General features: G+C 43.3%; 1 protein-coding gene across 5 annotated transcripts in view; it reads right to left on the reverse strand.

Annotated features, from left to right (window-relative positions):
• The window catches only part of ulk4 (unc-51 like kinase 4), a 425,974-nt gene that overhangs the window by 316,484 nt on the left and 84,714 nt on the right, over positions 1–24,776 (reverse strand). For all 5 annotated transcript variants that reach the window (XM_041184964.1, XM_041184966.1, XM_041184965.1 and 2 more), the window contains exon 17: positions 24,468–24,546. In XM_041184964.1, the coding sequence (XP_041040898.1) occupies positions 24,468–24,546 (79 nt within the window). The remainder of the gene's footprint in view (positions 1–24,467; positions 24,547–24,776) is intronic.

Consider the following 24,776-nt stretch of genomic DNA (forward strand, 5'->3'; position numbering starts at 1 on the left):
CTATGGATCTATGGTTCTAACTACCACTTCAAAATGTTCTGAAAATAAGATATTCTTTTTTAAGCGTTTTCTTTTTTTCAATCTGCAAGGCTAGTGTACAAGCTTTACATTGTTTGGCTACCATATGTGTTAACCAACCTTACCCAGCGAATCCAACTTTGTTAACCTTTATTTCTATTTTGCCTTTACTCGATTTCCCAGTACACAAACATACAATTAAGGCACTCTTTAACCAAAGCTGTCATGTGGAACACAATATAATCAGGGTGGAATGATTTCCTTGCACAAAGAATATAAAGCAAGCCTTGCATACAGTAAATGTATTCTCAATAAACAGTAAACCATAATGGGTCACACCCTCAGGGCAGGAATGTCACATTGAAACGTTCTCCTTCCATTATATCTTCAGGCTGTGCACTGCATATGCTATTTATTTGCTTGTCCTGTACAAGGCTTTCAGCAGTCAACTAACAGAGACCAATTTCTCTATCCTTAATCAAGGACAGGTTTCAAGAGCTCCCCTCCTGTTGACTCAGTGAGTTCATCTCATGATTGCCAAGTCATTTATACCAGGAAGGTCATGTTGAATTCCCAGTCTATGCTGAGTTAACTGAAATCAGGCTGGGCAGTTATAGGGACATGACATTGAGGCTTGGAGTTTCGGATGGTAAAAGACAGCTAAGGTTTATTTTCCTGAGCAGGTCTAGTGACTCTGGCTGAAAAAGCAATAAATGAAGACAGGCTCTATTGCAAAGCTCGAGGTCAAATAACCTGTGAACATTATCTGTCAAGTTTAACACAAGAAGAATGGCTGCTTGGGCAAATGGAGTGATAGGTTAGAAGTGAGTGAGTGGAATTTGGTGAAAGTTAGGATGCGAGCAGCAATGTTTTGGATAAGCTCAAGTTTACAAAGGGTGGTAGGATCAGGGGGACACCAGCTTGGAGAGCATGACACGTTATTATAGTTATGAAATTCAAAAGAAATGCAGTCACTGATGACCTTGACCTGATAAAAATATTCAAGTGGCTGCTGATCTTTTCATTTCATGAGGTGTCTGTGGACTGCCACAAGAAGTCAGTCCATCCTCCTTGTTGATACCCAATTTAGCTATAAAGTTTCTCTAAGGCACATTGGACAATTACTCAGTGGAACTCCTAATAGCACGTTCTCACATTGTTGGACAAAGACAAGTACAAATTTCTAAGACTGACATCTGAAAGCAATCACACAGCATGTGTAAAGCTTTGAAAGAACCATATCTACAGCATTTCATCTGATGGTCTGGTAACTATGCAAGGTTTTCATGATGAGCAGTACTGGTATAGAAATTTAAACTTGCTTTCCCATCTCTGCTGAGGCACCATCAGTTGTGGACTGCTATAGCAGTTAAGTTGTATGGATAATGTTGCAGAACAATCTCTGACAGATACAGCTGTAGTCCATACATCTGTATCTGTCAGAGATCTGTACACATTGCTTACAGATGAATTCTCATCAGACCCAAAACGGAAGCTTCACTGAACAGTATTTTGTGCACGCAGCCTTTCACCCAATTGAGCTCCAAATGTCTGAGACAGTTTTAAAAGTCACATCTGCAACTTACACATAATATTATTTCTAAGTTTCATTTCAAAAAAAGAAAATAATTCTTTGCGTCATGGATCCAACTTTTGCGGGATCAAACACCAAAGGTCAGGCAAACAGAAAACAAAAACCTTTTACCCACTGAAATTACAACAGGGCCACACGTCAAGAGTGATGAAGTGGAAGGAGCCAGAGATCATTGGTCTCCACATTGTCACCCTCTCCTGCAGCACCAGCGTCAAAGTGCCTTACGTAAGAAAACATTTGACAAGCCAATGCAACACAAGATGGATCAATGATTCCTGTCTCAAGGCCTTGCTGGTGAAAAACCAGAGCAAGTGAAAAATAATTCTTCTCATCCGTGTATAGAGATAAACTTTGTTAGTTACAGTCAGGGGAAAATATATATGTATTTTTATAGTTATCCAGGTATCACTTTGTCCTAGATGATAAATCCCAGTACTTTCCCCACAATTGATGTTAAATTGACAGGTTGAGTTACCCGATTTCTCTCTCCCTCTATTCCTGAATAATGAAGTGGCATTCAGGATTTTCTAATATATGGGCCCATTTCCTCAGAATTTGGAAAATTATGATTAAAGCATTTTAAATGTTCTCACCTATTTCTTTTAATCCTTTGAGCAGAAACCATCCGGTCCTGGTGGTTTATCTATTTCAAGAATCATTATTTACTCCATTGCCATTTTCATACTTAGATTAAATCCACAAAGTCCACCCCCTCTGCTTATTTTTAGGTTTCCTTGTATTATTTGCACATTTTTCATTTTCTCCATTGTGAAAATACATTTAACAAGTCTGCCATTTTTTCCTTAGTCTCAATATAGTCTCATCTGCGCCTACATTTAATGGTCCCTGACTTTCCTTTACTACTCTTTTTTCTTAAAATACTTCTTAAAATCTATGATGTTAGCTTTAAAAACAATGCACTTCAATGTCAGAAAGCAAACATTGTTACTTATTAATTGCTTTGTCACTTCCTTGCAGTTTATAGCTCTCCAGTCCATAGGAACTCAGTCAGAAACTGACAAAATTCACCCAATGAGAAGTTCAAATGATAGTGAAGAGGATTCAAACTTGAAATCTCCGACTGAAGTGTATTACTGCTACTGGATTGCCTTCCCTGTAATAGTTATATTACTGGACATAATTATGTAGTTATTTTTTCATTATTACATTGAGATCAGAAGACATTATATCCTAATTTTTGGCCAGAGTCAATGCAGTACTAATGAGACAATTATATACATTATCTGTCACATCACATCTGCAAAAGCACAGAAAGAAATGGCTTTTAGCTGCAGATGTAATAAACCAGGTTAAACGCTTCATTTTCAAAACAAACTGAAGTCTAGAGCACTTCATTATTACATTGTAAAACAGTGCAGAGCAAATAAGATTTGACACAATATTCCATTCACTCTACCAAATATAACTTCAGCTGAAAGGAAAAAAATCATGTACTTCAATGTCAGAAAGCAAAATATTGTTACTGAAGGTGCTTCACAAAAGTAGAAAACTTTCTCGTGTAAAGTATAATACTTTGTATTAGAAATTAATTGTGAAACATTGTCTCCGAATTTTGTCTGTTGATGTATAAAAGTAATCTAGTAATGCTTTGCATTAATGAGAACTAAACTGTTAGTTTGTGCTCATAATTTCCCACACCAAGATCTATTATCTTCACACAAGGATTGTCAAAATGATTGATTATCTACCATAATATCTCCTTATGTGGTTCGGTGTCATACTTTGTTTGATAACATCTTGTAAAGTACCTTGGGACATTTTATTATTTAAAGGTGCTACATAAATTACAAGCTGTTGTTGCCTGCTCTAATCCTATTTCTTTGTTCTTTCCTTGTATATTCTCCATTGTCACAACCACGTCCAATTTCCATTTAAATGATACAGTCTCAACAGGGACATGAGGTAAAGCATTAAATGTTTCATTAATGATGATGTTGAGTTTCTGATTCCAAAAAAAATTTCAAAAGCTCTGAAAAAAGATTGAACAACTTCCACACCATTTCTACATTTTTTTGGATGAGGCTGCTTTATTCTACTCTGACAGAATTTTTCAAAAACCTTTCATGGCAGCTGTTTTGGACCTGCAATTATGTCACAGTGGGTTTCCCTGTGGCAACTCCCACCCCCCTCATCCCCTTCCCCACCCCCAGCTATGTCTTTGCCTTTTAGATGATTTAAAGCAGAACTGATAGAGAAATGCCTGGCAACTCTGGTTGCATCACCCAGCAGGTATACCTACACCAGAACCTATAAGCATAAGTACTTAGACTTCCATTCTCCAAAGCTGCAGAACTTCACATGCTTCAATTTCACCTACAACTAAAATACTGCACAAATATGGCACTGCCAATGGCCATCAAGGTCACTATTGTCCTTTTATGCTTTGGGATAAGTTCACTCAGTCAGTAGGGAACATAAGGAATGTAGACCAACTCAGTTGTTTATCAATTAAATATATGAAATTTGGTCAAAACAATTTGGGAAGAATTTTTTTTAAATGATCTATCACTTAAATACAATAGGAATTTATGTTGGAAATCAACTTTTTAAAAAATACGAAAAATAATTTTACTGATATTGACACATGAATCAATTCGTACCATTTGCTTTAATTCCCAGTCATTGGAGAAGGTATAATAAACTTAAAAGTTGCTAACTATAACAACTTAAACAACTATACATGTATAAGTTCTCCTTCTCCTGAACTGGTACTGTAAAATCAGCTTTGCAATAGAAATGAGATGCATTTTACAACATCCACATTTTTTGACGCATTGATGCATTTCAAAAATATAATACCTCTGTAACGTTACATGAAGATTTCCTACTGCTTGAAGATAAGAATAGAAAATATACTTAACCAACCATTTTGATAATCCTTGTGTGAAAATAGTAGATCTTGGTAAATTATGAGCACAAACTAACAGCTTAGTTCTCATTAATGCAAAGCATTACTAGGTTATTTTTATACATCAACAGACAAAATTTGGAGAAAATATTTCAAATTAATTTCTAATACAAAGTTTTATACTATACATGAGAAAGTTTTCTACTTTTTAAAGCACCTTCAGTAACAGTATTTTGCTTTCTGATATTGAAGTACATGATTTTTTTCCTTTCAACTGAAGTTATATTTGATAGAGTGAATGAAATATTGTGTCAAATCTTATTTGCTCTGCATTGTTTTATGATGCAACAATGAAGTGCTCTAGACTTCAGTTTGTTTTGAAAATGAAGCGTTTAAGCTGGTTTATTATATCTGCAGCTAAAAGCCATGTCTTTCTGTGTTTTTGCACATGTGATGTGACAGATAATGTATACGATTGTCCCTAATATCTTTGTAAATAATGTATATAATTGTCCCGAATATCTTTGACTAAATGCTTGGTCAAAGAGGTAGGTTTTTAAGGACTGCCTTGAAGGAGCGAAGTGAGATAGCGATGCGGAGATTTAGGGATGGAATTCCAGGACTTAGAACTCAAGCAACTGAAGGCACAGCCACCAATGGTTAATTAAAATCAGGGATGCTCAAATATCCAGGAGTGCAGGTATCTGAGAGGGTTGTGGGACTAAAGGAGATTACAGAGATAGGGAGGGATGAGGCTATGGAAGGAATTGAAAACAAAGATGAGAATTTTAAAATCAAGATTTTGCTTAACCAGGAGCTAATGAAAGTTAGTGAGCACAGTGGTGATGGGTGAATGGCACTTGTTGAGAGATTAGACACTAACAGCAGACTTTTGGATGAACTCATGCTTATGGACAGTTTACAAGACAGATAAAGAACAAGAACTTGCACAGGCATACTGTACTAGTGCCTTCCACCTCTGCTGTAAATTCTATCATTTTTATTTTTGGGCCAAAGCCTAGCCTGCATCAAGTCTGGCACACGTATCAACCTAGTTCTTTGGTTCACCAGTGCCTTTAATTTAATATTTTAAATCCCTTTATGGCCTCTTGTCTCCTGATCTCTGTAACTTTCTCCAGTTCTACAATACTACTAGAGCTCTGCATTCCTTGAACTCTTGTATACTTCACCCCTCTCTTCAGATTGGCCACTGTGCTTTAGTCATCTATGTCCTATGGTTTGGAACTCCATCACCAAGCCTCTTCACCTCTCTCTATTTCTTTAAGGCCTAAGAGCCCAGTTCTTCAGTCACCCCTCGCAATTACTCATTCTGTGGGTCAGCAACATTCTTGGCCAAATATACTTCTGAGAAATTCTTGCAGCAATTTTACCATGGTGAAGGCAATAATTGTTGTGCCTTTAGGTGAGGACAATGACTAGTTGTCACCTTCAGGACATGTAGAAGAAAATATTTTAAAAACAAATATATATATATATATATAAAATAAAATATATAAACAATAAGTCCTGCCTAGGACACACCGATATGCATAATTTAACAAATATAAATAAAAGATGACTGTTAGAGAAATGCAATCGGATTTTACAGCTGCCTTCCCAAACTGTCAATCAAAATAGAATTGGTTTATCCATTTAAGACTAGCTGCATGTTGTTCAATATGTGACTTACTCCAAAAGTGGACCTAGTTTTTCAAGACACCTGTCATTTTGTTTGATACTGGTAATGTATCTTCCAGAATGCTAGAATGCAATAGATTTATCAACAATGGGAAGACTTTAATGTCTTTTTTCCCTCCAATATGATACTTGAAAAGGTGTTCATTAAATGCAGGAATAAATCTACCTCTTCCACATTTCTTGCAACTGCCTAGATGGTAAACTCTGGGTCAATGTAACTTTTTAAAATGGTAACATCCTACTATTCCAGAACTACTTCAATGTATGGATGAAATCCAATGCAGTCTGTTTATCGGTTCCTGCTCCTAATTTTTTAGCCCCTGCTGCACAGTCCATTTTTTTTTGCATCTTTTAGAGTTGGTGCAGTCAAGTCAATCATTTCAGTGCCACTCTTTATTTACTGCATTTTATTTGGACAGATTCTACCACACTCAAGAACATGCCTCAAAAGTAATTTCAGTATAATCACAAATATCTGGACCAGTAATGATCCTGGAGCAGCTCTGAGCAAATCCCCAATCCTAGTTTTGCAAGTGGCATTAACTCAGATAAATCAGCCCTTTGAAAACTGAATGGGACACAAGAATTGCTGCAATATGTAATAACATTGGAATTGCAATGACTTCTCTGCGTTAAAATTACTGTTGTGTGTCACCTGTATTCAGCTACTTTGCCACACTTTGCCCACAACTGAGAAAGAACAGTGGCAGTGGCAGCAGTGTACATCATCTACAAGATGCACTGCAGCAACTTACCAAGGCTCCTTGGACAGCACCTGCCAAACCCACGACCTCCACCACCACCTAGAAGGACAAAGTCAGCGGACGCATGGGAACACCACCACTTGCAAGTTCCCCTTCAAGTCACTCACCATCCTGACTTGGAACTGTATTACCATTCCTTCACTGTTGCTGGGTCAAAATCCTGGAATTCTCTCCCTAACAGCACTCTGGATGCATTTACACCACATGGACTGCAGCGGTTCAAGAAGGCAGCTCACCAGCACCACAAGGGCAATTAGGGATGGGCAATGAATACTGGCCTAGCCAGCAATGCCCACAGCCCATGAATGAATAAAAAAAATTGGCAATGAAAATACCACATGAATGCTCAATTCTCCTATATCTAGCGTTTTGAAATGGGTGAACATCAATGATAAAACAACAGACAAAAGAATGTTGTAGAAATGTATCAAGTATTTGTCTGCTAATATTCCAACAATAATTTCTAGGCTTATGTTGTTTTTAAAGTTGAATTCTGGAGCTAATTATTCACAGTATGATTAATAAAAGGAGAAATAATTTGGCTAAAATGCCTTAATAACAGTAAGTCCCCATTTAAAGTTGCCTTGCTTTCCACTGTTTCGCTTTAACGGTCTGTTATTGGGACCTGTACTCTCAGTTAGGATGGAATTTTCCCAGAATTGCACTAAATGTGATAGTGGGCAGGTAAAATGGAGTCCTAGCCACTGATGAAAATGGCAGCGGGTTTTCACACTGTATCTTCCCGAGCCTGCCTCATTATATATTCACTCCCGCGAAACACGCCATCCCCATGGGCAGGTGGGGTCTCACTCGCCTGCCCGCCATCACCCCGCTGTTGCATCACGCCGGCTGCCATCTTTAAAAGGCAGCCGCCAGCAAAGTGCTTATCGCCACCAGCTCACCACGGCTGTCTGGGAGACATGGCCAGCAAAGGCAAAAAGACTGCAGCCCCCAGCTTCAACGATGGGTCCCTCGAGCGACTGCTGGATGCTGTGGAGGCCCGCTGGGATTTGCTCTCCCACCAATCTGGCCGCAGGATGGGTAGCAATGTCACCAACCTGGCTTGGGAGGCGGTGGTCAGCACGAACGCCCTGCACAGGAGGACAGCCACCCAGTACCGCAAAAGGATGGATGATCTCCTCCGTTCCACCAGGGTAAGTCACTCTTTTCATCACTCCCAACTCACATACTCATAAACCCATCACACACCCACAAGGCCAGTGCAAGGGACATTACTATTCGCTCTCTCACACTCACCGCCATTGTTCTCATCCTGTCCACGGGACCACTCATCTCCCATGCAGGCCAGGCACATTCATCATCTGGCCCGGCAGGCGTCCTGATACATTCTCCCCATCTCTATCCATGCAGGACAAACTGGCTCACAACAGGAGGGAAAGGTAGCAGGCAGGTGGATGATTCTGGAATTCAAAGTTCTGACAGAATTCGAAACAGAGCTATCCAGCTGGCTGGCGGTGACCAGGACCGACCCTGTGCTGATGGTGAGATCGGGGGTGCTCTACCAAGTGAGAATCCAGTAGTGCAACATCCATCAGACAACCATGCTGTGAGTGATGTATCCTCTTTCATAGGCCACTGCCATGCACTAATTATCTCCCCTTGCTTTCGCAGGCACATCTGCCAAACAGCCGACAGAGTCCATGGCCCAGGGCTTCCAATCAAGCTCTGAAGAAACCTCTGGAGATGAATCAGAAGGCACCCTCCCTGAAGTCCTGTCACAGCGCTCACCCACACCCTCCTCCAGCGCAGAGACACACACCTCGGTGGCATCTGGCTTTAGAGTAGCTCTGGGATCACAACCGGGTGAGAACGTCGCACTTTCTGATCCACAGCAGGTGGAGGCAGGGACTTCCCAGTTCCCCGGCAATTGGAGGACTGCTGGAGGCCAGAACGTTGCTGAGTCCAAGTCAGATGTCGAGCCTCTGCACTCAGTCATGTCACAGTTACTGGAGCTGCAAAGGCAAGCTAGAGAGCAACAGGGAGGGATGTCTACTGTACTCCTCAGATTGCAAGGCACGATGGAGGAGTCCGTCCATCTTCAGGCTGAGGTGATAGCACCGGCATTGTAACGCACCAAGGTCAACACTGGCAGGATGGCAGCTGCCAAGGAGACCTTGGTCCAGTACGTCACTCCTGCACTGCTGTGCTGCCTTAACTCTATCGCTGATGCCATAGTTGGCCTCCAACAGTGTGTATGTGAGAGGGGTGCTGGGCAGCTCGATCTCACTCCCGCTACCCCTTCCGCTCACGGAGTCAGCCAGGGGCCCTTGGGCACCCATAGCGAAGAGGATCAGCAGGTGCATGCACCGAGGCTATCCACCCAGGTGACTCTGGGAGTGACTGGCCCATCTGACTCCCCTCTTCCTGTGGGCTCCGCAAATCCAGTTTCACAGGCTGAGGAGGGTACCACTGTCACACAGCAGGACCCCAAAAGCAGGTCAGGGCCCTCCACGTCTCGGCCCTCCAGAGGACGCCCGCCAAAGTCATCACAGATAGGGCGTCACAGTCAGCAGGCTGCCTCTACCTCCGCCGTGGATGTCCGGGGAGCACCAAAACATAGCAGTAGGGTTAGGAAATTTAGGTAAAAGTAACTCTTGTTGAGTTAAAACAATTAAACTAAATTAACAAAATTGGATAAATCAGGCACAGCCCCTAATTCAGGTCAGCTGTAAAACCAAGAACAAAGTTTAAAGGAAACTTACAACTTTAAACCAAAATGTAATTAAAGGGGTCAATAAAACACCCCAGTCCCCGCGGTGCCCACCGAGCACGGAAGGCCTCGAGAGTGCCAGCAGACACCGCGTGCTCCCTCTCCAAGGACACCCGGCCGCGAACGTACCCGCAGAAGAGGGATAAACAATTGGGCGGGACTCCCCCGTCGATCGCCCGCTGCCTGGACCTGTTAATGGCCAACTTGGCCAGGCCCAGGAGCAGGTTCACGAGGAGGTCCTCCTCCTTCCCGACCCCCTTCCGCACCGGGTGTCCATAGATCAGGAGCGTGGGGCTGAAGTGCAAACAAAACATTAATAACAGGTTTTTTAAATAACTAAAAAGGGAGTGCAGCCTACAACACCCTATATATGCATGGTCCACAGACTCCACAAGACCATGTGTCCTGGGAGTCTGTGAACCTATGCATTCTCCTATTATAGGGGACTGCTGCATGCAACACCCTCCAACCCAGGTCCCCGATAGAAAGGGGGAGGACACCTCCATAGAGGGCCTCCCATCGGGGGCCTCCGCCGCCGGACGGCAACAAGGCACGCCAGGGCGTGTCCAGGCGGCGGACAAGGGCAAGAAAATGGAAGGTGTGCAGCAGCAGTCCATACAAAAAGCTCCTCTTTGCCGTGCCAAAAGGCACAGAGGGCATGTCCCCGAGGCGGCTCATAGTGCGGGGCACCAGCACCCGAGGGAGGGTTCAGGGCTTGGGGCCAATGTGGAATTCTGTCCGAACAGGGGAACGTTCAGACAGAAGACCACCGCGCACCTGGGCCACCTCAAGACCCAAAATAACATCAGGTCCGAGCACGACCGTTCTCAGGTCTTGGATGGCATCGGCTGCGACCTGGACACTCACAGACGCGCGTCGCGCCAACTCCTGCGGGAGCATCCAGCCCAGTCCTCCGCCACCCAGCACGTCCCCGATCCTGGTCACCCCTGCGGCCACAGCCCTCCTCTCCGCCAACCACTGAAAGGGACGGAGGGGCGGATTCCTGAGCAGCGGCTCTCTGACGATAGCCGCTACTCCTGACGGGGGAGAGTTCCAGACTTTGATCAAGTCCTGATAAAAGATGGGCAACGCCTGCAAGGAGCCACCGAGGCCCCTCTGCTCTATAAACAGGAGCTGCACGTCATAATTCAGGCCGTGCACCTGACGGAAGAAATACGTTGTCAGGGCACACCATCTAGGAGGAGGCTCGACGTAGAGGTATCGCTGCAGGGTCTGAAGGCGGAAAGTCGCCACCTGTGTGCGTAGGCACACTAGCGCCTGACCACCGTCCCTAAGCGGGAAAGTTAGGTAAAAGTAGTTGCACAGCCTGTCCACGGGTGTAGATCACTTGCATATGCTGTTCAGTATTGTCAATAAACTCCTAAGAACGTCATCCTGCCTTGGCCACTTGTTCTGATGAACAGTGTTCTTGTCACTCAGATGTGAAACCTTTCTGCACAGGATAAAAGGCAAGTGTCTCAATCCAGGGCCTCTTCTCTGAGCTCCATGCAGCCTTCAAACCAAAGTGATGGTCCAGCCTCACACTCCTTGGAAACATTACTGATGCCTGTACCTCAGCAGTGCTGGTCATTGCTGCCAGAATGTAGTGGGCAGGCGCCACAGAGCTCTCTCATACTTTAAGATGGGACTGGCCCCCATCACACCAGCATATGTGACCAGTAATGCTGTGCACCAGCTCCTGAAGGGCCGAGGTGCTAAAGGTGGACACAGTATCAGATGCATCTAAAGTTTCATGGCTGAATCTCTGAGATGGCCCTGATCATGGAGCAAATGAGCTGCCCTCAGCCAGACAGGAGTCAGACATTCTCAGAGGCTATGTGAAGATCTGTAGAGTGTCCTCACTGCATGTCGTCATCATCCTCCTGGAATCTAGCGACTATTAGGGCCTCCACCGCATCTCCATGACAGGAGCATTCTCACAGAGGGTTTTGGTGCTCCGATAAGCCAGTCTGGAGTCAAACGTTCACAACTGCAATGTGAGGATCTATGGGGACACCTCACTGCATGCCGTCATCCTTCACAAATCTGGCAGCTATGAGGGCCTCTTGAGTATGCCTGCCTTGTCTGGCCAGTGCGAGAGCCTCATCCCCATCGTCGTCACTGCTGAGGACCCTCTCACCCTCATCGAAGGAGACAGGCAGCTCCTCCATCTCCTCCGCAGACAGCCCCTCATCCCGTTACAGCACCAGGTTGTAAAGGGCGCAGCAGACGATGACGATGCGTGACACCCTCTGTGGACTGTATTGTAGGACTCCACCAGACCGGTCCAGGCACCAGAACTGCTTCTTCTGCATCCCAATGGTCTGCTCCACCAAGTTGCGAGCTGCTGCATGAGCCTTATTATAGTGTCGCTCTGCTGCAGTCTGAGGCCGCCGCACGGGTATCATCAGCCACAGCCTCTGCGGGTCCCCAAGGAGCCAACCCTGCAGTCTCTGTGGACCCTGGAAGACTGCAGGGATCCACAGGTGACTCAGGATGTAGGCCTCGTGCCCACTCCCTGGGAACCATGCGCATACCTGCAGGATGCGTTTCTGGTGGTCGCATGCCAGCTGCACGTTCAGTGAGTGGAAGCCCTTGCGGTTGATGAACTCCACTGAGTGTAGCGACGGAGACCTGAGCGCCACATGAGTGCAGTCAATCGCACCCTGCACCTGTGGGAATCCTGAGATCAGGGAGAATCCAATGAACCTTGGCTATCCCAGTCCCGGGCAAAATGCACAAAGTTGTGTGCCATGGAGAAGATGGCATCCGTGACCTCAGGATGTGTTTGTGGATGGAGGCTTGTGATATCCCACAGAGGTCACCTGTGGAGCCCTGAAAGGAGCCACTGGTGTAGAAATTGAGCATCACAGTCACTTTCACAGCCACTGGCAGTGGATGCCCTCCATGTCCCCTTGGTGCCAAGTCCTGCAGTAAGTGTCAGATGTGAGCCACCAGGTACCGAGGCATGCGCAGTCGTTGGCGACACTGGTTCTCAGTCATCTGCAGGAATGGCAGGTGGCATCTATAGATCCTGGGTGTCACTAGATGCCAACCAGCCACAGCTCGCTGGGCAGCGTGTGCAGGAGCCCCTGCTGCCCCTTCTTCATGAGGTTGTTGCGGCCAGATGCCTCAGTCACTCTCCCCTCCATCTTCTACAGTCTCTGTAGGTCATCAGGTTACCAGGATCCATGATTCTGACGTGGTCCTCGTGCAGCAGAGAGAGAGAGAGACGTGGTTATCATGGCTGTACTTAGCACCTTTCCTGGCCCTGTGTGACTGCCCCTTAATGCTTCCCGGAGAGAGCTGGTCACCCCTCGGATGGCCAGAGATGAGTGCGCTGCATGGCTGCCCTGTCAACCTGTGACATGGGGACACTGGTCCAAACCAGGATGCTGAGATTGCGAGGGGCTGTGAGCGCCTCCATCAGTGACTGCTACATGGCCAGTGTTGGCGAGGAGATTGTACAACGTGGGCAGTCAAACTGCTTCGCGCTCCAATAAAGTGGCGGACTCAAAGTCTGTGCCGGGGCAATGAGGGGGGAGGGTAAGGTATGGGGCGCTTGGTGGCCTTTTGGTGCCTCCACATTACTTGCATGGGCCAGCAGGCTAGGAGCCTGACCCCAATCGTATCACTGTGGCTGCGCCTGATCTGTCTCAGTTGCTGAGGCATGGTCAGTTTATGCAGGTGTCCCTAATGGGTAGCCACTTCCTTTACTTACGCTGCCCCACCCCCCCCCACCTCGATTGCCTGTGCGCGGGATGCAGCACCAGGGCAGCATTTGACCGCTCCACACACCCCCCAAACAGTCGCCTCCGAGGCTGGCCAGCACTTGTCCCCGGACATCCCTTCCCCTCAGCAGTCGCCTCCGAGGCTGGCCAGCACTTGCCCCCAGGCCAGGCATCAGTTTCCCCTGCCCCCTGGCAACCCGGAGGCCGGTAAACAATGGGCGAGCTGTGGAGAACGCTGCTGCTCACTTATCTCAGTTGCTCCAAAGTGAAGGTCGCCAAATGCAGGTCGCCTGCGTGCTGTTGTGAAACACATCGGCGTGCTTTCCTGGCGGAGCGGACAGACGATACGGCGGGGTTCCAAGACCCTGGCAGGATGGCCTTTTAATTATACGTTAATGTCTTACAATTACCTCACTGCTGACCGATGGTGAGAAACCCGGTTCGCCATCGGCGGGCTGAGTGGAAGATCGCAACCTGCCTTCACGCCATCATGAAGTGGGTCCCGCTCTATTTTCCGTGCACACCACCTATCACACCCGCCACCAACAGGGTCGGAAAATTCCGCCCTTAATGTCACGAGTTTCATTTTAAAGTAATTTGGCGCTGTTCTTAAGTATAGCCGCGTGACTTAATTGGTGCAGTTTTGCAACCGTCTCTCCCACTCCCTGGCCCTATCTCTTGACGCTGACCCTCCAACTTGCATTCTCTCCAACTCCCCAACCTAAACTCTTGCTGACAACCTTCTGACTAATGGACTCTCCCTCTCCCTAACCCACCCTTTTGCTGCCGACCCTCCAAATTATAGCCTCTGCCACTCCCTAACTCACCCTCTCGCCAACCTCCTGCCCACCACTTCCCTCTCTTGAGCCCCCACTGTGAGCGAGGGCTCTGGAAATGAGGGGTGAAAGGCAGGAGCAGCAGCTTCAATTTGAAGTTGCTCTTCCTGCCTCTCACTGCTTATCTCCAGAGCTCTCGTTCAAAGTGAGGGTTCAGGAGAGGGAAGTGATGAGCAGGAGAGTTTTGGGGAGCAGGAGGTTTGACGAGAGGGTGGGTCAGGGAGTGGCAGAGGCCACAATTCGGAGGGTCTGCAGCAAGGGAGTGGGTTAGGGAGTGGGAGGGGTCACAAGTCAGAGGGTCCATGAATGGAAGGTCCACAGCAACCAGGAGGGTCAGAGAGCAGGTTGTGTGACGAGCAGGAAGTTTGGGAAGCGGTATCGGTGGCTAGCAGGATCGGTAGTGAGCAGGAGGAAAATAGAAAGATAAATAGAAACACCATACTCTATTTGTTTTATATTTTTAAATTTATTATATTTTTAAAGTTATTTCATATACCAACATAGGAATTTAGCAATTAAAATATTTCAACTTACAGGGCATCATGTAATTTTTTTTCCGATGAGTAAGGTCCTATTGAACCTAACTACAGATTTTACATAATTTAAATGGGAAAATGTGCTTCACCTAAAGCCATTTCACTTAAAGTTGCACTTTTCAGGAATGCAACCACAATTTTGAATGAGGATTGACTGCATCGAATGCCTCATCCTTCGAAGGAGATTTACAAAATGGTGGTCAATCAATGGCATAGGTCTTTGGCATTTTTAAAAATCAAAATTGTAATCAGCACCTTTGTTTCAAGTGCATGTTAAACACAAGGCTCTTAAACAATTAGTTAGCTATGTTTTGGTATCAGGAACAAAGTATTTTATGAAAAGATTTCACATCGGAGATACTTAAAATTAGAGAGGCAGCTCAAATGCTAAGTGGTATTTAAAACCCCAGAGGTGGGTTTGGAGTAGGGGATGGCATTTGATCGGTGCGGGTTTGGTACCCAGCCTCCTCCTGGCTTCCACCCTATTAAGTCCAGGGCAGGAAGTCCCATGGACAGCTTTCAGGTTTGTTTGTGGGCTTCTGGGAGAGGTCCCTTGTTCAAGGCATAATGCCTGATTAAGGGACCGCGCACCAGAAAGGGGGAGGTAGGATGCCACTGAAGGCCATCCCTATAACCTTCTCCCTCAACCAACAACCCCCTCCATGTGACCCCCATCCCACCCTCACACCTGTGGTCTGAATCCCACGGTGCTCGAAGGCCTCTCCCTGGATGCATTACCACCAGGAGCCACCATTCTTGGTGGCGCTACAGGTACTGGAGAGCCAGCATGATTGGCAGCTCTCAGATCTTGTCAGGATTTCTGCCCCCAGGGTCCGAAATCCTGGGAAGGCCTAACACTGGCCAGTTGTGCCTGACGGACAATTCCGTTGGGCCTTCCCTATGGAGAAGATGCAGGACTTCAGTCAGAGCACCACCACTGAGATTAAATTCCGCCGATCCCTTCAACAGCCCCAATTCAAGCCAAAGGGAAAATAAAAAATTAAATTACTTAATTTGAAATTAAATTATGCTCACCAGCTGTGTTGCAGAATACTCAATGATGAACAATGAAATAGAGGATTTCTGGATTTTCAGCATCCATAATTAATGGCTTAAAATGGTTTTGAGCAACTTGATTAGCTTTGCAGTGATTGTAGGTTTTTAACTTGTACCTGGTGAGTTTCTGTTATATGCTAATTGTTGATTCGTAATTCTCCTGTCTCGAATGTCAGAGACAGTCAGGTTTGTTCAGTTCAAAATGGCCTATTGGAAGTCTTTGGCATCTTAAAAAATCAATATCGCGATCAACATTTTGGTCCCAAGGAAGCATGCTAAACACAGGACACTCAATCAGTTAGTAGCTGTGCCTCAGGTATCAGAGACGTAGGGGAGGATTTTTCCCTCGTCGGCAGGCTGGGCAGAGGCGGGCGGGAAGCCGACTACAGCCCGTGATCGGGACCGGACCGCGATTTCATGCTGGCGGGCCAATTAGGGCCCGCCCAGCGTGAAACGCAAGTGGCAGCGCTCAGTGCTGCCTGTGTCTGGGGTGGGGGGGGGGCGGTGGGTGGGTAGGGTGTGAAGAGGAGGCCAAGAAGGAACTTGGCCCATGTGCGCAAGTGCGCGCTGGAAAAGCTCCCTGAGGCACAGAGCTGCATCAGGGAGATGAACGTTTTTCAAAATAAAAAATAAAGATTTCTAAAATGTTATAAAACATGTCCCCTCATGTGACAAAGTCTTATGAGCAGGGACATGTTATAAATTAAATTAAAATTTTTATTTTATTTTTATACGCTGTTGGAAACCTCACCCCGCCCGTGGATGAGGTTTCCTAAAAAATGCTAAGACTGCTTGGCCTTTTCGCCAGCCCCCGGCCGACCGTAAGGTTGGACGAGCAGCAAAAAATGTCCTTCAATTGCCTTTTTAATGGCCTTAATATGCCAACTGAAATATTGCGTGAGTGCACGACGATGTCGGAAGACTCAGCCAACGTCATCGCTCGTCATTTTACACTTGGTCGGGTCAGGTGCCCGCCCGCCCGACGAGCTAAAGATTCTTCCCATAATATCTTACGAAGAGTTCGCATGGGGCCTTGATTAAAACATTTAAGGATGCAGAGTCTGTGACAATTTTAAACGTAATAATCAGATTCAATTTATCTACCCCATCTAGAAACTTAGAAATATTTCCCTTGAGTCGCCTAACCCCTAGAGTGAAAAATCACAGACTTTTTCGCCTCTCCTCATAACTCGATTGCCTGAAGCTATGTATCAATTTGATTGTCCTTTTGCTTCACTCCTGATGCCTGGATACCTTGTTGTAGTATGGCAACAGAATTGTACACTGACCCCCAAGATATGACGATGCCAATATCTTAACGATTTATTATTATCCCTGGGATCTGTGCTCTATTGTTCCAGCTATACATCCCAAGATCCAGTTGGCTTTCCTTTTTGGTACTGCAAAGAGTTGTTTAAAGTTGTTTCAGTGAGCTTTTCACCAATACCCCAGATACTTCTTCTATGTAGCCCAGAGCAATTTAGTTTGTATTCCCACTGTTTATTACTCTTCCCTAATCTGTTTACCATGCATTAGTCAATATTATGTGCCATCTGCTACTAATCAGTTCTTTCCAGATCCCATGGTATTTGGTTTGCTTTTTCCTCATCTTTCCCACTTTGGAGCATCTGCAAACTACAACAGCTTTGTTTTGTCACCAGGCCTAAGTTATTTATGTACACTGTAAAGACCAATAGCTCCAGCACTAATCCCTGTAGAACCATGCTAGTAATTCCTTATTTTGTCAATGCACCCCAGGTCACATTCTGACTAAATCAGAGAAAGCTGATAGTTAATTCAGCTCAATTGCTTGCCCATGTTCAATGCTTTCCTACCTTATGGCCTAATTGTTTGCGTGCACATTATCAAAAATATTGCTGAAATCTAAAGATATCACAGAGTAGAATTCTTGATGCCTACAAGGCTTGTCATTGCCTCTTGAGGTCACCTAACTGAGGTCTTCAAAATTATGAAAGATTTTGATAGAATGGGTGCAGAGAATGTTTCCTCTTATTGGGAAAAGCACAACTAGAGGCCAACGATATAAGATAGTCACCAAGATATCCAATAGGGAATTCAGAAGAAACTTCTTTATCCAAAGAGTGGTAAGAATGTGGAACTCATTACCACAGGGAAAGGTTGAAGCTAATAGTATAGATTCATTTAAGGGGAAGCTAGACAAGCATTTTTGAGGGAGAAGGGAATAGGTGGTTACAATGGTAGATTTAAATGAGGAAAGAGGAGGGGGAGATGCAAGTGGAGCATAAATACCAGCATGGATTGGTTGGACCGAATTGTCTGTAACCAATAACACATGACCAGACATGCTACATGACAACAAATGCCCTAAGTATCAAAAAGTCTGCAGACCCCAAATTGACCTCAATAGCCATCTTCGGGCTCATGGAAGACAATCACCCTCGTTAGTGATGTATAGCCAATAAGTTAAGCAAGATCTTCCATAAATCCATGCTGACTCATGTTTACCATTTCATACTATCCAGGCGTCAGTCTTGGCTCAATGGTGGTTCTCTCGTCTGATTTATCATTACTGTTTGTGGGACCTTGCTATGTGTACATTTACTGCCATGTTTCCTACATTACAGCAGTGAACAAACGTCATAAGTACATAGATCCCATAGACAATGAGGCTGGGGAAATAATAATGGGGAACCAGGAAATAGCAGGGGAGTTGAATAAATACTTTGCATCAGTCTTCACGGTAGAAGACACGAATAACATCCCAAAAATACTAAATAATCATGGAGCAAAAGGTGGGGAGGAAAGAAATACAATAACTATTACTAGAGAAAAGGTACTAGGGGAACTAATGGGTCTAAAGGCCAATAAGGTCCCCTGGATGGGTTGCATCCTAGGATAATAAAGGAAGTAGCTACATAAATAGTGGATGCACTGGTAGTAATGTTCCAGGAATCCTTAGATTCTGGAAAAGTCCCAGAGGATTGGAAAACTTCCAATGTAACACCCTTATTCAAAAAGGGAGAGAGACAAAAAACAGGTAACTATAGGTCAGTTAGCTTAACATCCGTCATTGGGAAAATGTTAGAGTCTATTATAAAGGATGTAATAGCAGAGCATTTAGATTTTTAATCAGTAAGGGAATCGAGGGATATGGGGAAAAGGCAGGAAAGTGGAGTTGAGGATTACAGAGCTTTATACTTTATGAACAATTTCTTTTTTAACCTTATTCTCTACATTACTTTGATAAGGTTCTTTGAACTTTGTTACTCTATGCTTCATTGCTATTTTCAAGACAAATATTTGGCTTGGGATTTCATCCTACAATGCCAAACTCCAAATGTCTTATCCATTAAGGCACATGACATCAACCAAATTGTGTTTTGCAGTTTATACCTCTTTTGCCTATGAGGCAAGTGAAAAAAAGCAGGTTAAAAAAAAGGAGAATAAGCCAAGGGTTAAACAAAAAAAATCTTCTGAGGGACAATATCTTAATGAACATAATAAAACACTGGACATCAAATGCTCTAAATGGAACACATTTTCTTTCATACTGCACTTCCTTTAATGTTTTTATTAATTTCCTTAGATTATGTATGAAACAAAACAAATAACTTCTGAAAAGATGAGTTAACAGTGAGGTAAAGAGGTGTCAGGTCAACAGTTATGTCTGGCACTTCTTTGAGGTCCTTTTATATTTGTTTTAAGACAAGTATCAACACTTCATACACTAGGTTTCACGTTAGATCTTGATTTTTGAAGTTGTGTACTCTTACAGATCGACATTTTTCAGCTGTTTGGATGTAAATATGAGTAACTCATCTGCAATAATACAGCAAAGTTCATACGCTTAATGAAAAATTTGACAGCTTGCTCTTCAGGTATTTATTTGCGCCACATGGAATACCTCTTGAAAAAGTATGGGGGTTGCTGCCCTCTAGCTGGCTACAAGTGGTGTAAGGGGAAGGACATCAGCTTCAATATTCCTTCCTAGTACTTAGGGCTTTGTCCTTCACAACATGGGTTAAGAACAAGGCTCAAATGGGCAGTCATGAAGGAATCTCTCTCAGAGAAACTCCAGAGTTGCCTGTGTACAGCGAATATGAATATTCACTGCATTGAGGATGAATGAGCGACTTGCAGGGATATAGTGTACTTCACTGCTCTAGAGGCCTTAGGCCCTACCTCTTGAAAGATTGGTTTGATAAAAACAATGAGATAATCCAGAAACTAATGGAAGAGAAACATTGCCTCTATAGGGTTTACCTCAATGACGTCATCGATTTCCAAGCATGATACCTACTGAAACATCCGCGGTACTGTCCAATGAAAGCTCAGAGAGATACATGACACTTGGCTGAATCAAAAAGCAGATGAACTTCAGTCATTTGCAGATCACAAAGACTAGAAGACACTCTACAATGCTCCAAAATCTGTCTACAGCCCCAGTCTACTGGTTCCCACCAATCCTTGGTGCCGACAAGGTTAATATTCCCACAGAAAAAGCCCAAACTCTAAAAAGTTGGGCAGAGCATTTTAACCATATCCTCAATTGGCCTTCATCTACCAATGTCTAAGGAATCAACAGAAAGCCACAAGTTGCCATCAACTGCTCTCTTGATAACCCTCCCACACTGATAGAAATGACGAACACAATCAAAATCCTCTCTAGGGACAAAGTTACAGCAGCTGATGCTATCCCAGCTGAGGTCTGCAAGGCTGGAGGTCAATGCTTGTTTAAGAAGCTCAATGAACTCTTTCAGTCTATGTGGGGCCAAGGAACTACCCCACAAGAATACAAAGATGTCTCCACTGTCCACCTGTACAAGTGGAAAGGAACTCACCAATCTTTTGACAATCATAAAGGAATCTCACTCCTCTGCATTGCCAGTAAAATCATTGCCAGAATCCTCCTGAATCACTTAGTGCAACATCTCAACCAGCATCTACTTCCAGAGAGTCAGTTCGCTTTCAGAAAAGGCTCAGGGACCATTGATATGGTGTTTGCAGTTAGAGAGCTCTGGGAAAAGTGCCAAGAACAGAACATGGGCCGCTACGCCATCTGACCAAGGCCTTTGATGCAGTCAGCCATGAAGGCCTACCAAACTGAAAGTTTACAGAGCATTAGATAAGATGATAACCACAGTATTTGTGTAAAAATAATTTACAATAGTATTTTAGTGCCCAGTGTGTTACAGGAATTATTGAGATTATATACAAGGGCAGAAGTAATAAGGATTGTACACTTCATCAGGAAAAGGCTTTCCTCCAATGGTCACATTACTTCTGTTGTGAAAGTGTAAATGTGTTGTGAGGAACACTACTTGATAATGATGTCAATATTTTCTAAGTTTTAAGGTACAGAGGGATTGCACTCCACTCCTTGGATGTTGGCAAGTTGAATCTGAATACACAAATGATGAGAACCAAAATTAGCAATCAACTGCTGCAAATTGTAAACTTATGCGCCATCAACAACCTGAAGTCCAAGATAAGTACAACAATAATTTGCATTTATGTTGAACCTTTAATAAAGAAGACCCCCAAAGCGTACTCAAAGTTAAAAGTAAAAAACTGCGGTTGCTGGAAATCCAAAACAAAAACAAAAATACCTGGAAAAACTCAGCAGGTCTGGCAGCATCTGCGGAGAGGAGCACAGTTAACGTTTCAAGTCCTCATGACCCTTCAACAGAACATTAGATATGTTCTTCTGTTAAAGGGTCATTCGGACTCGAAACGTTAACTGTGCTCCTCTCCGCAGATGCTGCCAGACCTGCTGAGTTTTTCCAGGTATTTTTGTTTTTATTTTGTACTCAAAGTTGACTGTGCAAACAATGGTGGAGAATGTTTCTCAATGCTCAAATATACACTTCCACCTGTGGTACAAGAAAAACACACAAAAACTATCCACTTATTTTTTAAATAAAGATTTTGATCTACAATCTGATTAGTTTACGAGCCTCGCTGCATTGTTAACTTTTCAGTTGCCACAAATCCTCAATAGAGGGTATCAATCTGCATCAGACACCTAGTTAGCAAAAGTCTCCACTCTTAATTCCTGAAAATTTGATGAGCACTGTTCCTTCACTGTTGATCCTAAAGTCTGGGCCGAAAAATTCTTTAAACTCAGCATTGTATATTGGTTAATCAAATGCAAACAGGTACATAATGCCATAATTAAACTTTTCATTTTGTTTCACCAATATGTGATCTACAAATGCGTTAAGAATAACAGGATGGTGCAAGTGAAGGATAAAAAAGATGACCAATGTTGGAATATGGGAGCCAGTTTAAAGCAGCATACATTATATAAGTGATAAAACACTAAAGGATTTCACCACCAAACTTATAGTTGTAGTTCTGCTGATATTTAATTCATATTTCAGGAAATGGACTAAATTCAATTTAAGAACACATTTGTAGTATTTGCATGACATAGTCTGGTATAAATACAGATCAGGTACTAATTATCTGGCCATTAAATTTCTAAGATCAACATGAAAATTCTTTATGATTGGAGTTTCATGTTCAGAATGTTAACAGGAAGGAACTGCTGAGTGCAGAGTGTTAAATCATAGTTTTACAACTGTACAGGCTGGTCTGAAATTTGCGGGATCACATCTGAGCAGAAATTTGCCTTGAAAGTTACACCAGCTAGTGTGGTGATATTGTCGATGGGAACCAATGCCCAATGCTTTGCTGGAACACAGAATTGTCATAAAATGAGTATAACGTCAGCAGTTTAAGCTTGCACTTTGATTTCTATATTCTAAGAGGCTGGATAGAGGCTTGAATTTGTGGTTGCTTTAGTCTTGTCTTAATAAACTATATATGAGTATGCTAGCATTTTTACCTCAGTGTATGTTTTGCCAAATAATCAAACTTGCCAATTAAATAAACTTTGCGTTTCATTAATTGTCAGTCCCTGCTAAGTGCAACTAATTCAGAAAGCCTAAATGTGACATGACATTCTTGAAAACCCAGATTTGAATAGCAGCTGCATATGGATCGAATGGTTTCAGAAAAACACCTTTATAATTATATTAATGAATAGGACCAGTGTTTGATTCTGTTGATTCATACTTTCAATGCGTCAATCTCAATTTCAATAAATCACATTTAACAAAGCAGTAAGTGGTTTGAAGGACTCTGCAGTTGCTTTTTAGTTATTTACAAAGCATAAATGAGAGAATGAAACTCTGTGACCACAGTTGTTCAAAAATTACACATTTCCACTAATATTGATCTATGAAAAATGCTTGGGATATATATTTTTTGTGTTCAGGGTGAATGTTCATTTAAATAAGCTTATGGTGCACAATAGAGGAATTTGAAAAAAATAGTACTTGAATCTCTAGGACAAACGCTGCAGTTAACAGTTAAAATTAGCAAGAAAAAATGGTTTAGTTACAAAGACTCCCTTTCCCAAGAGAAATTGAAGCTTCAGACCTGAGAAACACAGTTACTCCTCCAGTTATGCTAATATAGGGTGACTTTGAGTCTTTTGCACTTTGCATTTTGAGGTTTAAATGTATATAGCGCATTACTGCCATAAATGCAGGAAATTCTCCGAGGTGATCTTTTGCGTGGAGGCAGGTCTATTTAAATGAGCAGCAGGGGTTTCTGCAGACGTATCTGTGACACGGGACAATCAATTGAGAAAATTTTTGCATAGCGATGCCTCGGCATTAAACTGCATTAATCAGTTAAGCACAAATTTCTTCAGGAGAAAAATGATGCTAATTCGCTCTTGCACCATAATTACACCAGAAGGTTCTAAGAAATTACAGGCTGCTATGTTAACAACTGAGGATGTAACAGATATGCATACATTACTGTCATGCATACTCAGTGAAAGAGTAATTTCATCTGACAGCCTGTGGAATTGCAAAATATTAAATTACCAGTTGAGAAACATTAGCTTTTGGGTTAAATAAATGAAAGCTTCTTGAAAGAATTGGGCTCTTGGCAAACTGAAATGTCAATGCTGTGAATAATCAGATAGCATACTTTTGATAAATGAAGCATAAATGTCACCAGAAACATTATTTATTTTCGGGTATTACTTGCGATGTATTTGGCCTTTTATAGCAGGAAATCACCATCCATCAACTCAGCTAGCACAATCATGCATTTCACTGCATCAATATTCTCAAGAGTTCCAGATAATAAACATACCTCTCAATAGTTCAGAGTTCTATGCTGTGGTTTTGTAAATTATTTGATCCAAATTGTTTAACTTCAAATGTCTTTCTGCTTAGGACAAGCTGGCTGATTATTTGTGGGGACATAGAAATTAAATAAATTATTCTCAACCAGCACAAGAAATATGCTGTCATAGCTGGATGCATAGTTGCTTGATAATGCTTATATAGCAGCAAAATTTTTCTCCCAAACTATATTCTTGAATCTGCACAGCATGTGAAGAACAATGTGAACCAAAGATAGAACTGTGAATGCATAAAGCCCCAAATCTGAACGTGCCAACTAGATCTTGCCATAAAATGGAATACTTTCATGTTATATCAGTCCAATCAACCGATCTGAACCGAGAACTATGCTTTGATACGATTTGAGATATGGAAAACTGAGTTGTATTAATTAGGAGTAGTTGTACACTTCTACTATCTAGGATTGAAAAAGAAACTGTCTTACTTCTATGATTGGTACATCATCCTTCAATTCAGTTGTGTGGCAGGCCAGCAAGCCAATCAGACGGATCATCTTGGCACGGCTGAAAGCAAGAGCATAGATGTTAATTTATAGAATTCAGAACAGAATCATACCATTGTTGCCACTGCTTTTATATATCTGCTTATATCATTTTGTTTTCTTATTGTCAAACTGGACAAAAAAAAGAACTTCCAGTAATTTTGATTTACTTGCACCATTCATGCTTTTAGTTTAAAAATATATTAAATCAGCCAAAGTTAAATAGCTAGGAACACTGAAATGACATGGCAT

This window comes from Carcharodon carcharias, chromosome 3, assembly GCF_017639515.1.
Source record: "Carcharodon carcharias isolate sCarCar2 chromosome 3, sCarCar2.pri, whole genome shotgun sequence".
Classification (NCBI taxonomy): domain Eukaryota; kingdom Metazoa; phylum Chordata; class Chondrichthyes; order Lamniformes; family Lamnidae; genus Carcharodon; species Carcharodon carcharias.